The sequence below is a fragment of the Agelaius phoeniceus genome, chromosome 13, assembly GCF_051311805.1.
Source record: "Agelaius phoeniceus isolate bAgePho1 chromosome 13, bAgePho1.hap1, whole genome shotgun sequence".
In the NCBI taxonomy this organism is placed as follows: domain Eukaryota; kingdom Metazoa; phylum Chordata; class Aves; order Passeriformes; family Icteridae; genus Agelaius; species Agelaius phoeniceus.
Genome location: NC_135277.1, coordinates 8795419 through 8810264, shown reverse-complemented (window position 1 = coordinate 8810264; position 14846 = coordinate 8795419). Strand labels below are relative to the sequence as shown.

Genomic DNA, 14846 nt, shown 5'->3' with positions numbered 1-14846 from the left:
TCCGCCTCCGATCCCACACACGGTCCCACATCCCCGCTGTGCCTTCCCCGCTGTCCGGGCTCTGCCGCTCCTCAGCCCCGCGCTCGCTGCCCCGTGAGGCGCGGCCGGGCCGGGCCGGCGTCACCCTCAGGTGAGGGGCGGCGCCGCCATCGGCCCAGGGGCGGCGCGGCGCGGGCGCTCAAAGCGGCGCCGCAGCGGCCCCGCCTGCCCGCCATGGACTGCGCGGAGCGCGCTGAGGCGGCGGCCGAGCAGCTGCGGCTCTACCGGCGGGACCCCGACGGCTGGCGGGGCTGCCGCAGCACGGTGGGTCAGGGGCTGCCGCAGCACGGTGGGTCGGGGGCCGGCGGGGCTGCCGCAGCACGGTGGGTCAGGGGCTGCCGCAGCACGGTGGGACAGGGGCCGGCGGGGCTGCCGCAGCACGGTGGGTCGGGGGCTGCCGCAGCACGGTGGGTCAGGGGCTGCTGCAGCACGGTGGGTCAAGGGCCGACGGGGCTGCCTCAGCACGGTGGGTCGGGGGGCTGCGGCGGGCACGGGCGGGAGCCGGCCCGGGGACTGAACGCTTCCCGTCCCGCAGGGTGAGGTGGCGGTGTCCTGGAGACCCTCGGCGGAGTTCGCTGGCAATCTGTGAGTAATGCTCGTTCCCGGGGCGCGGGGTCCTGCCCGCGGTGCTGCCGGGGTCAGGCAGGGTAGAGCAGCGCCGTTCGGTTTCGTTTTATGCCCCGCAGGTACAAGGGAGAGGGCATCGTGCCCGCCAGCCCACAGAACGTCTGGGAGTGCATAAAGCCGGTGGCCGGCGGGCTCAGGACCAAGTGGGACCAAAACGTGAAGGACTTCGAGGTCATCGAAGCCATAAGTGATGTAAGTTCCTTAAAAACTGTTCTGGGTAGATTTGTGCTGCGTTTGGGCCTTATGAGACAACCGATGTTATGTGCAGGGAGGTAGCGAGTCTTGAGTTATACTGTGTTTCTGGCTGGATCAGCTGAACGATGCTGGGTTAAGAAGTCTTTTTTCCTTTGGTTTTGTTTCTTTTTTTCTTTATCCTTCTCCATAAATTTTATACATTTTATTAACATATATATATATACACACACACAATAGCTTATCCTTCTGGAAGAAAAGGAAAATCATTATTGGCTAAAAATATGCACATGCATAACATATATATATACGCATATATGTATGTATGTATGTATAACGTTAAATATAGAACATTAAAGATTCCTGCACTGCATTGCTGTTAATGCTGCAAATCAAGCTAATCACGACTGTTTTTAGCAAGCTCAGTGTGATGTAAGAGGAGGTTTAGAGAGTACTCAGACTTAGCTAAACAGTGAGGCATTCACGTCATCAGCCATCAATTCAGGCCCCATCTTTCACCATGGCAGCAGTGACGCTCTGCCCTGCACATCACACCCTGCCTTTAGCTGGCCTCAGCACCCAGTGCTTTGCATCTGTCATTAAAATGGAGATGCTGCAATTTGAGCAGACAGATGAGCAGGGCTGTGTATGAGCAGCAGCTTCTGCTGGCACGCTTGTACAGTCTAATTCCTTTTTTTTAAAGTAGGAAAATTAAAAGGGCATTGATTTAGATCCCAAATCTGAAGTGGTTGTATGTGCTTGGAGGCAGCCAGGTGCAAACACAACCAGTCCCAGAAATGTTTGTGGAAGTTCCAGGAAGTTTATTTTTCTTTGAAAGATCCTGTAGGCATTTAGTATTCATTATAGACAAGCTCAGGAATACTGCAGCCTGCCACTTGAAATTCACAGACTTGCCAGCACCTACCAGTGTGGTAGAAACTTCTGTTTTGGGAGCCAATCAGGGAAGCAGATGGTAGCATTAATATTTGTGCAGGGTAACAGACTGGGTTATCAAGGTGTATCCTGTGTGTACTACACAAAGAAGTTGTCTTTGCTAGGGTTCTGGGGAGGACAAGGGTTTTAGCTGTCCTGGGAGCACGGATGTGCCAGATTTGCATTTCAGCATCCCTTGTGGTATCTGTCCCCTCTAAACATGGAAGCAAGGCCTTGTCACTCTGGTTTTTTCCTGTCCTTGATTGACCATGGTGGTGCCTTTTAACATGTTTTACATCAACAAAGGATGTAGAACACCTTGATGGAGTTTAGAAAGTATAACTAAAGGATTGCCAGAAAGTACAGAGATTTTTCTGTACTTTTGAAAACATAACTACCATAACTCTGTTCTGTGATTTCCAGACTGTCTCTATATGCAGAACCACAACCCCTTCAGCTTGCATGAGGATTATTTCACCAAGGGAATTTGTGGATGTAGTAGTGATGAAGCAATACGAAGATGGGACAATGCTGTCTGCTGGTGAGGCACTTGTGTTCTGAACAGGTTCATGTTACATTTGGAGATAACCAACAGCTACCAGAAACAACTATAAAATAAAAGCTACAGAAATAAACATAAAACTAAGTAACAAGCTGTTCAGTAGTTGTTGACCTGATCTTGATCAGAAGAGAAAATATAATAATCTTTCTACATTGTTGTTCCCAGAGTATGTAAATCATCTTCACACTCAGATAATGGTAAGACTGGCTGTCCTTTGAGATTGAATAAGTATTCAATTTAGTGTTAAATTCTGGAGTATTTTGAGTGTGGTTTTTTTTGTTTTAAGAGTTTACAGAACTTCCTAAAAGGACTCTCATTTAGGCTAAATCCTGTTTTAACGTTTTCTACACAGGTTTTAGTGAAGCCATTGAATAAAGTCCTATATGAGAAAATAATTGGTTTTATGAAAAAAATAGTGCTAATTTTTAAGGGGCTGCTACTGTATAGAAGGATGTTTATTTGGTTTTTCACTTTCATTCTGTTGTTTAACTGTTACAGGTCTGAGCTTTTCTTGGCCCACTGTTCACATGTCCCATTTTCCTATCCTGTTCAGAAAAGCCTTGTCAGGAATTTATGTTTGCTAGAGTGCAGCTTTTCAGCAGCCAAGTGATGTATCTGTGTGATGTGGATTTGTTGGAAGCAGCCCAAATGACCTCTCAAGAAAAGCAGTGCCCTCCCACAACATGGCCTTGATGAAACTGTGTCAAATGTCAATGCTTCCTCCTTCAGAGCTCAGTAACAATTGCTTCTAAATTCAGCACTTCTTTGATTTCCCCATTCTAAGGCCACAGTGGTTCCTTTTAATGGTCCTCTCTGGCCACTTGTCAGCCCCACACTGAAGTGGTTGTACTGAAGTTCTTTTTAAATACATTTTGAATAGTGGGTTTGCTTCCCATCTGGAGTTTTGCCTGCCAAGGACTCTTTCCTGTCTGCTGGAAGAATGACACTTTCCTTCAATGCTTTTTCTTTCAGCCACCAATGTGGAACACCCGCTGTGTCCTCCTCAACCAAATCTTGTGAGAGGTTTTAATTATCCTTGTGGCTGTTTCTGCATACCTGTTCCAGGGTAAGAAACATCCTGCTTGAATGTTATAAACTCTAAAGCCCTCCTTATCCATTGTGTGGTGTGTTTATGTGGCCACATGTGACCTGCAACCTCTTGGCAATGGTATATTTCTGCCTTCCCAGTAATCATTATGACTGAGTGCCCTTCTTGTTCTCAGTTTTGTGCAATGAATTAGTTTATCTTCATTTCCTAGAGGGAAGTCTTTAATGTTACAGAAACTGTTATCATGGTGCAATTCTCTCTGACCTCTTGAAATTCAGAAAGTCAGCAAAATATACAAGTATGGTCTTAATTTTTGGTAAATGAGTATCTGGCTGATATGCCATAATTTATTTATAGACAATCATGTAGCTAATTAGGGCCTGGATAAATTTAAATTTTGTAGCTACATTCACTGAAAATTGTCTGCTTTGTTTAAAAAAAGAAAAGCTTTTGCAAGTATCTATTCTAATCCAAGTAAGAGTCACTGAAAAGCTCTTGATGCTCTTAAACCACTGTCTATAAAATCACTTCCATTGTCTTTGCAGGGAGCCAGACAGGACTGAGCTCCTGACGTTCTTTCAGACGGATCTTGGTGGCTATCTTCCCCAGACAGTGGTGGATTCCTTTTTTCCATCTAGCATATCTGGATTTTACAGCAACCTGACCAAAGCTGTTAAGGCATTAAAAGCATGACAAGATGAGTTGTTGTTTCATCACCAGCTGAGGGTAGGAAAGAACCTGTCAGCTCGTGGGTAAAAATACAAAGTTGGTCTCAGGGCTTTTCTATTTCTGACTCATTGCAGAACAATGCATTCTTATGTAATATGAAAATCTTCACTTTAATGATTAGAAAAATACCACATCTGAGGCTGGAAGAATCCTGGAGGCAGCAGTGGTGACTGTGCAGGAAGACAGACATACTGGATCTGTTCTTGCCCACCCTTTGTCAGTGTCTGTGAGGTGAAGCATTGCTAAAATCCACTTAGCACCACAGCCAGGTGCAGGTCAGCTCTGTTTGGTCTCTGAAACTCCCTGTAGATTCCTGTGGAAAAATGTTTCTCCCCCAAAAGAAGATGTATCCCTCCTGCTGCCAGCACTCCTAGAGCTGCTAAGAAGCCTCAGTGGGTCCAGCCAGCACATTGTGAAAGCCAGAACAAATGGGATTATGTAGAGGATTTCACTTGTTTGTTCCAGCAGACAGCAATACTGATGGTAAATATGCCTTAAGTGCTTTTTTGTAAGTAAAGGTCCAGCAGTGCTAATCAGTGCACAGGTGTGTGGGCTGGCAGATGGGCACTCTCCCTTTCCCCTCTCTGGTACCAAACCCAGTGGTTTCACAGTGTCATGACACAAACTGAACTAAATAGAGGCAATAAAATAAGAGGATTAAGCACTTTAATTGCCATTTTTTTAAAGGCTTATGAAATTACCTTTTTGAACTGCATTTAAATGGTTTTTGCTTTCCTGTGGGGAGAGGTTTTAACGGGTAAATAATCTTTTCATTAGCTTTGCCTTGACAGGCCATAAGGACATGGCATTTTTGTAAGACTGGTTTGCCTCCCAACATTACATTGGGAAATCAGCACCTGAGTTTTCTGCCAAGGTGTGTCCATTTTAAGAGATATCTATGGTGCTGGTTGCTGCAGGAACGTCAGACATTACTGTGGATTACACATAATTACAAAAGTAAAAATAATTGCTGAGTGAGGAAGTTAAATGCAGGTTGTGATTTTACTGTGGTGACTCGATTATTTTACAAGGTTTATATGCTCTGCTTTCTGCCCCTGTATTTTTTTATCTTTGGTATAGGGCATGGACTTGCACAATATGTTTCCCACTGTAAACCTCACCCTATGGACTAGTTTTTCAAGGAAATAGTTTTTAGTCCAGTCTGCTTTGTATACAAAGATGTAAAAACCTGTGTGAGTGTGGTGAAATAAATATTTTTTGTGCTATATCTTACTGTTTTTCCTGAATCATCCTTTGAAATGGTTCCTCATACACTGTTCTGCCATCAGGGAAGCTGAACAGCTGCTTAGACCTCCAGTATCTCTCTGAATTTAGGGCAAAGAGAGGGGAAAAGCCTTCCCTGATGATGTCCACTACCTAGGGAAGAGGTATTTTGATAAGAACACCATAAAGTGTTTACCCTCAAAGTTCTCTGCCCTTGGTTGGTCTTTATTTCCAATTGCTGCTTTCTATACTTAGGAAGAGTAACAAGTTCACTGAGAAGAGATGTGGATCTTGATACTACAGAGGCTTATAAATATTTTTGTAAGTGTACCAAAGCTTTTAGGCATGAATTATAATATCTTGGCAAGTCTTGCCAGGATTATCATAAATTTAATTAGCAGAAAGTTCAAGAAGCGCAGCTGAGGTTGCCACTCATTATTCTGCAAGTAATGCATATTATTTTTGCAATAATTTGACTTTTTATTAGCTATTTATAATTTATTTTTTATTGCTTTGAGCAATAAAGATGGTGAGACACTTCATGGAATAATCTAAGAACCCCTTTTCTGAGTGCCCATCACCTTCTGTCCAGAAATTATCAGCCCTTCATATTCAACCTTCTGCCCTGCCAAAGTGGAATTGGAAATGTTTTGGCAAAGACTTTTATGTAGGTACCCATTCAAAAAAGTGTAAGAAGATTTCCTCTCACATTGTTCTCTTATTTTGGTTTCTAACCAACTAATAAAATTTTTGTTTTGAGATAGAGGTTATCTTTTGGGAAAGAGAGCTCAGCTGAGTAAGTGTTTGGAAGTGTGGGGACAGATGGCTTGTCAAGAATGTTCTTTCAAGGATAAATTTACAGTTGTCATGTGAAAAAAGGCCACAGCAAGTTCAATACCCGGATTTAATTAATAACTTCTGCCTATTCTCCTTCCCTTTCTCTTAACTGCTGTTTTTGAGGCATTGTGTTAAGTGTATGGAAGACAGCTCCTGAGCTCCTCAACTTCCTCCTGGTGAGATTAGGTAACCAAAGAAGAGTACAGAAAATTCCCATCTCCCTGAAGGTGAGCAGCCAAGGACAATAACCAGATCAGCCATCTGGCTCTCAGCTGGGGAGTCCCTTCTTCCATCCTGCCCTTGAGTCTCTCTCTCCCTTTAATGAAGCAGGTCAGGGAAGACCAAGTGGGTGCATGAGACCATCTTGCCATAGGTACCTGTGCTGCTGGTAGAATTCCATACAGTGCATATAGGAAGCAGTGTTTGTCTCCCAAGTTATTTAGCCTTTCCAGAGTAAACATTTCAGTTCAGAAGTACTTGGATTCACAATTACTCCTGCTGGTACTTTCCCTTGCAAAATTAACATGGACATTTAAAAGAAAAAAGTATTGTTACAAGGTAAGATTTGTTCTGAATGGCGTTGTTATTCTCCTGCTGTAGTCCTCTTGAGACTTCTGGCCAGAGGAAGGTTAGGAAAACTTCCACTACATTACCCTCATCTTCCTGCCTCCCCCTTGGAATACCATGAGAACTCCTTTCCACCCTGTGTTTGCCTGCTGCAGTAGAGAGGGCTCTGGCAGCTGCTAGTAGAAAGTCACTTTTACAGGTTTTGGCTGTCCTGAATGTTCTATGTTTTTATAGGAAAGCTGGAATTTTCTAGGGGATGTTTTGACACACAAAACTGCAACCCCTTTCTCTGCCCTACCCATTCTCTAAGGCTGTGTTTAATTTTAGGCTCATAGATTCATTTCTTGTTGCTGAGATGGTAAGGTAAGGAGCAGGACTTGGAGAGTAGCACTCAAAATTCAGCACAGGATCTGCTTCTGCTACTCATTAAGTTAATAGCTCAAAATAGGAAAGTACTATAGCTGTGATGGATTTTATTACAACCACTATATTATTAACAAAGTCATTATTTTATAATTATACACTTTGTAACATCTGTTTCTGAAGTTTGAAATAAGAATCATGCCCGTTTCCTGCACGTTTTAGTTAATCCCAGACAGCTTTCTCTGTAACTGGCAGTAAGCTCCAGTGTACTCCTCGTGGGTGCTTTCTGAGTATCTTGCTGAGGCAGCCAAGTGCCTGCAAGTAATAAAATCCTTTCTTTGAATATTGGCAGTAGTCTAATCCCTCCTCTTACAAAGTTTTGGATGACTTGCTGGTAACAGAGCTGGGATTCTTCCTCTTGATGATGGCTGTGATGGGCCCGTCAGGTAATGCCTTGATTACATTCCACGCCTCAAAACGAGTGAGCCCTTGCATGGCAGTTGTGTGCACTTGTAGGAGCTCATCACCAGGCTGAACAGGGCTGCTCTGTTCCAGTGCAGTCCCTGGGGACAGAAAATGAATTTCCTTTAATTCTTTCTGTGGAGGAAACTTTAATGGATCTTTCACTTACTAGTGAATGGATCACTAGGATGTTTGCTAAAAACCACCTGGTCCCAGCAGGCAAATTACTGGCACCAAGCAATATAATGCTGCATTTGAAAAAATAACATTTCCACAGTTATAAATCAGCAGTCAGTTATGAACCCCACAAGGCTGCCTGAGTTGGGAACATGTTAAGTGTGTTTACCTTTAAATATCCTGTTGATGATGATGGGTTTATCTCCCTGAATAGAGCCTTTCCCTCCTTCCAGACTGAATCCTAAACCAGCAGATGTTTTTTCTAGAGTTACAGTGCAGATTGTATCCCCAGTGGCTGAAAACAAATGGAAAGTTACCACATGGACAGCGCACAGTCTAAAAAGCTCAAACATCTGTTACAAAAAATTAACTTTTGGATTGTTTGCAAAGGTCCTGTAAACTGCCAAATGAAAGAGAAAACTAAAGCTTTTAATTTCTCATTATGTCATTTTAAGGCCCTCTGGGAAGCTGGGGAAAGAAAGTTATGTTTGAATTAATGGGAGAATGGAAATGCAGGATATTTACTAGAATTATAAAAATCTGTTAACAAAATCTAAGGAAAATATTTGACTTCATATTAGCTATGAAGTTGTTATTGACTACTAGGCTGCTAATTTGCAGTATGGAAATAAAGCTACAGATCTCCAGTTCATGCTTTAGAAATAAAACCAAAACCAAATCAAAATACAAAACTATTGTGAAAGTGAAATATTCTGCAAAACTCTGACCTTGCTGTGTTTCAGATGTAGCCACCTGCTATATCAAACAATAGCATATTGTTGGTTCAAACTGAAATTCTCTTTCATGGAGAACAAGTCATGTAACAATATTAGAATAAAGAATCACTGTTCACTGAGTTGTCATTATACCTTCAATTAGATGGTGTGCTACAATAGCCATCTTTGTACATCTACAGAAATTCACATAGAGAATCATGCTTGGGTTTTTTAGGAGTTCTTTTATTTTAGAAATCCATTAATTCTTTCCCTTTTCAGTAAAGTTATTTCAAATATTTCAATATCTGTTTCAGAAATGTTTTATTAACTGTGCTGTCTTTAATCAGGGTTCACAGGTTTATACAGCCACTGCTGGTTTTATGAACACCTGGATTTCAGGTGATGAGTAAACTCTTATCAAGTGGGGGCTGCAAGATAATGCCACTAAACTTACCAGATTCTTGTGAGGCATCACTTGCTACTGATGATGTACTAGAGCTGATTGAAGCATTGAGATTTTTTTCTCCATCTTTGGGTTTTCTGGTGACAACAACAGCTTGTCTGGCTTGCCGGGCCTGTCGCATGATTGCTGAGGCATCACTGTGAGTTGCACCTTTCAGACACTTCCCATTAATGGAGAGCACTTCATCTCCTTTCTGAATAGTTCCTTCCTGACAGGCCAGGCCATTGGGAAATACTTTGTGAACCTATTGAAGAGCCCAGTCACCACACACACACACACAGAAGGGAAGAGGAAAAGAGGACATCACTAAATCCCTTGGTTAACACTTTACACCATGTGCATTTTTCATTCTTTGCCAGGAATAAGTTGTTTCTCTCACATTTCAGGATGGAGGATGAATAAATTTGCACTGAGAAGCTTTCCTGTGCACATCCCTCCTCCAGCAGCCAGGGGAGCAGTTTGGCCCTGGTACCAGATGGCTAAAGCTGTGCTACCTGTGCTATGTACCTTGCATATTCTACTTCCTGACCCTCTTGCTGCTTGTGAGAGGAAGGAGGTGTGACACTTACCTCCAGCTTCCAGAGCCCTGATGTATTTTACCCACCCCATTCCTCCAGACCATCCTGCATGGTCTTCTATAAGCAGGTGAGTAAGGTGTTGGTTATTTCCTGCTGAGGGCTGTGTGTTCTGCCTCATCTTTCAGAGCTGCTGGGAAGGAGGTGCCCAAGGCAACAGGACACTGCTACCAGACACCTGGAGAGGCAGCTCTGTGCAGAAGGAACCTGTTTTCACCCACTGTGGTCCTTCCAACCTTATCAATACAGCTGCCTGCTTTGATTATCTAAAAGCCATAAACTGTAGTAGAAAACCAGTAAGGTATATATTTTTAGATAGAGGGTTGATTTGAGAGTATTTTTTAAGATGCTACTTACTGTTACCACTTTGTTTTCTAGATCAATGCCCCCTGCCAGGCTGAATCCAAGCCCAGTATCTTCTTCTTTATGCAAAACTGTAACATGAATATCATCAAGTTCCTAGGCAGAGAAAGGAATATAGTCAAGGACTTCCCAGAAGATATGTCTTAATGATTGGAAAGTCTGTTATACATTTTTTAATGAGACTTAGTGGCATAAGCATAATATTAAGTTGCAAAGTTTACCAGACACATTCATTCTACAGCTTTCTGAAAATCATGCATGAAAAAAGAAAAATAAAAAGCAGGTTTACCTTTAAGGTTTCTTCATCTAGGGCTTTGACTTCCTCTATAAGCTTTGCCAGCTCCTCAGGGGAAAGCAGAGAGATGACTGACTGCCCCAACACACCGGATGCTTGAGGTGAGCCCTGTTCCTGTTTGTCTTCCTCCTTCCCTTTGTCTGCCAGGCTCACTGTGTATTCTCTCAGCTCTGAGAGGCTGTCCCATTGTAACAAGAACAAAAAAGAAACATTGAGCTATGAGAGAACATACCCACTAAAGCAAAAGGCAATTTTGGAGCAGTCATCTTTTCATCTTATTAGCATGTAATTTGGGAGGTAACTCCTACAACTATTATAAATGCAGGCAAATGGAAATTAATCATGTTCACTTAAAGGAAGTACAATCCATTGCATAAAAGAATGAGAAAAATTTCATGGCCTCAGGCAAATGCACTTAAATCTGCTTTATCGTGGAGATACTAGAAATAATGCTCCTTAAATAGGAGGATGTTTGAAATATCTATGTATGGATATAATACAAATCAAAAACAAGATTAGCAGTCAGAAGTCATTTAACCTTCATGCTCTAAAAAGTTCTTAGTCTGTGCTTTACTTCTGTGTGCTGCTACTTCAGAACTTTAATCTGTCAGCGAATCAGTGCAGCTGTTTACCAGTGCTGATCTGTAAATCTGAGTTTTAAATATGGTATCTTACTTTAGGGAAAAGCCAGTGTCCAGGTGGTGGTTCTCACTCGCAGGTGAGGTGGAAGGCCCATCCTCCTCCATGGAGGACTGAGACACTGTGTCCAGGGTTTCCCATGCATTGTTTCCAGAAGAGGCTGGGGACTGAGGAAGGCAAAGCAATGATTTCATTAAAGCAGATGACACCTGGCTGCTGATGGAATAGATTTTGCTACACTTCTCATCAAATGGCTTCATTATCTCACAAGCCTGGGCAGCGGTGAGAGGGAAGCTTCGTGACCTCAGGCTGTGTGCTTTCGCTACTGACACAAGATGGGAGTTAACAGCCTCTGGAGTGAGGAGACTCGATGAACTTTCAGTGCTGGCATTGCTGCTTTCCTCTGAGCTGGTTTCCTCTGGTCTGGCAATGCTCTCCCTGCGAGGGGAAGATCTATCCAGGCTCTTTGTAGCCATGGCCACAGGTGGCTGTTGGTGGCTGTTTTCACAATGCGGGAGGAGGGGTTGGTTTGAACAGGCTGGAGCTGCCTCTGCCCCTGCTGCAGGGCGGGAAGGTTCTTTCTGCACCGATGGTTTTAGGCTCAACCTTCGGGGGGTTTTTTCAGGTGACTGTGGAGCGCTCAAGGATTCAAATGAGCTTATTCTTTGTTTTATTGATGATCCTCCAGGAGACACACGTGAGAAGCTGGATTGCTGTTTTTTGTTGGAAACACTGTCATGGTTGGGAGGACCTTGATCTGCCTGTGGTTTTAGATCTGAATTTGCTTTCCTCAATCCTTTCAGACTTTGGCGGAACCAGGTGGGCTTTGGTGCAACAGGAGGACCCTTCTTCACACTGTCATTTTCATCTGATTTTAGCACTTTGGAACCCTCTGATTCTGATTTCTTCAGAACTGTCTCTGAGCTGCCTCGATTTTGATTCTCCTTTTTTTTGTCTATGCCAGGCTGCAAATCTAAGTGGACGTTGTTTTCACTCATGGTAGGATTAAATAAGCTTTTTATGCAGTCAGAAATTTTAACCCAGGGGTCTTCTGTTGTATCAAGACTATAATCTACCCGTGCTTGTCTTTTAAGTACAGGTCTTTGAATTGATGAAAGTGGATTCCCTGTAAAAAAAAGACATAGATTATAAACAACCATCCATCTACTTCTTGCTGCATCATTATTAATTCATTAACCTTGAATTTCATTCAAGCCTCTGATAAATTTTTTTTGAAGTTTCTAAAAAGTTTCAGCTTTTAAAAATTCATAATTCTTGATCCATAAGTTCTGAATTCAGACAGTGAAATTAACTGAAAAACAAGGCTCTTGCACACTTAAATACATGATTGTTTTTTTAGAGGGTTTACAAATACTGAAATTCTGGGGTGCTGAAATCTTGATACAGGATGTAACAGCTAAAATAGAAAGTTAAACTTGCAATGTTTTTTGCAGCCTAGAGAAAAAGCTGGTGTTACAGTAAATTCTTTTGAAAACCATTTACTTTCTACATTTGTAAGTATATCCTACTCTAAAAAGAGTAGGATCATAGGAAGATCTTCTATATTTATGCTTCCTCAAATTTCCTCAGGCATTTCCAGTTGATTTTTTCTGATAAGTAAAAACTTGATTCTAATATGTGAATATTTTTTACTTCATAGAGCAATTGAGCATTTTAATGTTAGACATGGTGGAGCTGAATGGCAGCAAAGTTCTGCTTGTGCAGCTGCACAGGTGCTGTTTTCTGCTTCAGTGTGAACATTTTTAAAGGCAACATTTTTACTTTTTTTAATGATCTGAGCCATAACTTACAGATTTGCATAAGCCTGTATGTTGTAAGAGACCTCTTGAGATTGTCTTGTTCCTTTAACACTAAGTTTCCTTAATTCTAACTAGCACAGCAAAAAAGTAACTTTTCAGTGGTTTGTACCATTGCAACACTAGGGTCTTGAAATTGTGCATAAAAATATCCTTTAGAAATGCTAAAACTAAGCTTTAATATGAGATGTTCAGAATAACTAAGCAGTTTCATCTGAAGCAATACAGAAATACTGTACCTGTCCATTAACAATTTTTACAATAAATCATCTCTTATGCTGCTTTTGATCTATTTTCTCTTTTGACAAAGATTAATAATTTTTTAAAATTACAATAAATCATCTCTTATGCTGATTTTGATCTACTTTCCCTTTCTTTACAGAGATTAATCAATAATTTGAAATTTCATCTGTTCATCCCAAAATTTAGAGATATGGTTTGAAGACTATATTTAAAGAGAAAGTGAAGTCAGCTCAATACCCATTTTGGAATCCAACCTAAATACTATATATTTAGCTGGGGGAAACAAGTTAATTAAATTAAACATACCTAATTTTTCTTTTCTTTCTTGATCTCTGCCCACTGGAGCAGCAGCTGTGTGCTCCTTATCACATGCAGTAGGAGAAGTGGTGAAGACACTGTGGGTTACATCGGTTTGATGTCCCTCTAGCATTGCTTCTCCAACTTCCTGCTGAACAAACAGGAAAGAGAAGTGTGTCAGAATGCAATTATGCAAACCACACTACATATGAATCTGAAAAAATATATGAATCTGCAAAAAAAACTAGAAACCCCATTTAAAATTGTGGTATGCAGGCCTCAGATGTACTAATACAAAATTTGTGGGAAATCAGGGTTAAAAAAAATTTAAAGCACTAATAAAACCTTTTCTTAATGATCTGAAATACATTCTGACCAGAAACTTTCTCTCTTGGGTATATGCAGATATAAAGACAATCTTAATAGAGGAAGTTGTCTTCTTGAACAGATCTTGATTTTTCATGGATTTTATTGATCTTAAGATTGAGGTTTTTCTCACTTAGAATGACTAAGTACGAAGAATAACAAGTTGCAGGGAGTGGTAAGTTCAACAAGTACTTATTGCCCTTAATTTTACTTCTGAAAGTTGATTTTCTAGCAGTGGTTTCTACTTAGGGGATGGTAAAAATGACCTTACCTAAGAAGCTTAACTGAAATTTTCTTGGATATTAACATTATATGTGGACTTCAGTTTGCTCTGTATAATTTTGTATTGATCTTTGCAGCTTGGGAACTGGTTAGGGGGGGCAGTTTGTGTTTGTTGTGTTTGGTTTGGTTATTTGTTGTTTTGTTTTGGTTTTTTCTGTGTTTTGCTTTTTGTATTTTTCCTTTGCATTGCATTGAGAGCAGTTCATTTCGACTGCCATATTGCTAAACCTGAGGAAAAGAAGTTTCGGTTTTAAACAAACCACAATTTTGTTTCAACATGCAGATCTCACAATCCTTCACGCTTATGCAAAAGTGAAACACTTTCTGTTGTCCTAGATGAGAGAGGGAACTGAAATTCAGTAATATACAAATGTACACTGTTTTCAAATACTGTAGCTCATCAACAAAGATGTATGTGCACCACAATTTAAATGGTTTTATTTAATACCTCCTGGGTTCAAGAAAGGTATCTGAGCCCAAGATTCCCTGCTGCACATAATGTTAGTGCTTTCTTCCAATAAAAATCCACTGCTGAAACAAAGAAATTATTGTTTTATGACTACTGCTATAAATGATATGACTCTGTGACACAGGGAGTTGGGGTGAGCCACACCAAGCTGGCATCAGAAGCTGTGTAAACACCTCCAGGCCCAGCCTAGGGCATAACCCTGGAAGCAGAGCATGTTGATTACCACTAATGGCACATGCTCGTGAGGAGAGGCAGGGACTCAGATTCGTTCTTGCAGCTGCTCTCAGTGGGATTTTAACTCAGATACCTTAGTATGGAAGATTTTCTTCAGACAATTCTCTGCCTTCCGACCTTACTTTGAACATAACATTTTGTGCTACTCTTGCTTCACTAAGATACACACTTTATTTTCAAAACAGAAGAGCCTCATCTTCTTCCCTCCATTCTCACATGTATATATATTTTCCTTTTGATTTCCTACTCTTCTTCCTGCTGCCATGCAAAGCCACTTTGCCTTCCTTTTTCCCCTGCCTCAAAAATATGCACACACAAGAAAAATGT

The 14846-nt window shown here is 41.5% G+C and overlaps 2 protein-coding genes across 2 annotated transcripts in view; one reads left to right on the top strand and one right to left on the bottom strand.

Moving 5' to 3' along the window:
• Positions 1–137: 137 nt before the first annotated feature.
• Positions 138–5358, top strand: STARD5 (StAR related lipid transfer domain containing 5). The gene is made up of 6 exons (XM_054642096.2): positions 138–303; positions 575–624; positions 726–858; positions 2215–2332; positions 3326–3419; positions 3947–5358. Exons 1-6 carry the CDS (start codon positions 214–216, stop codon positions 4092–4094), a joined length of 633 nt encoding a protein of 210 aa, XP_054498071.1. The 5' UTR covers positions 138–213; the 3' UTR covers positions 4095–5358.
• A 1270-nt stretch (positions 5359–6628) lies between these two features.
• IL16 (interleukin 16) overlaps positions 6629–14846 on the bottom strand; it is a 30792-nt gene continuing 22574 nt past the window's right edge. The window contains exons 15-21 of the mRNA XM_054642076.2: positions 13178–13319; positions 10848–11937; positions 10167–10350; positions 9872–9973; positions 8931–9183; positions 7930–8055; positions 6629–7684 (exon numbers count right to left, since the gene is read on the bottom strand). Of these exons, the coding sequence (XP_054498051.2) occupies positions 7491–7684; positions 7930–8055; positions 8931–9183; positions 9872–9973; positions 10167–10350; positions 10848–11937; positions 13178–13319 (2091 nt within the window). The 3' untranslated portion in view covers positions 6629–7490. The remainder of the gene's footprint in view (positions 7685–7929; positions 8056–8930; positions 9184–9871; positions 9974–10166; positions 10351–10847; positions 11938–13177; positions 13320–14846) is intronic.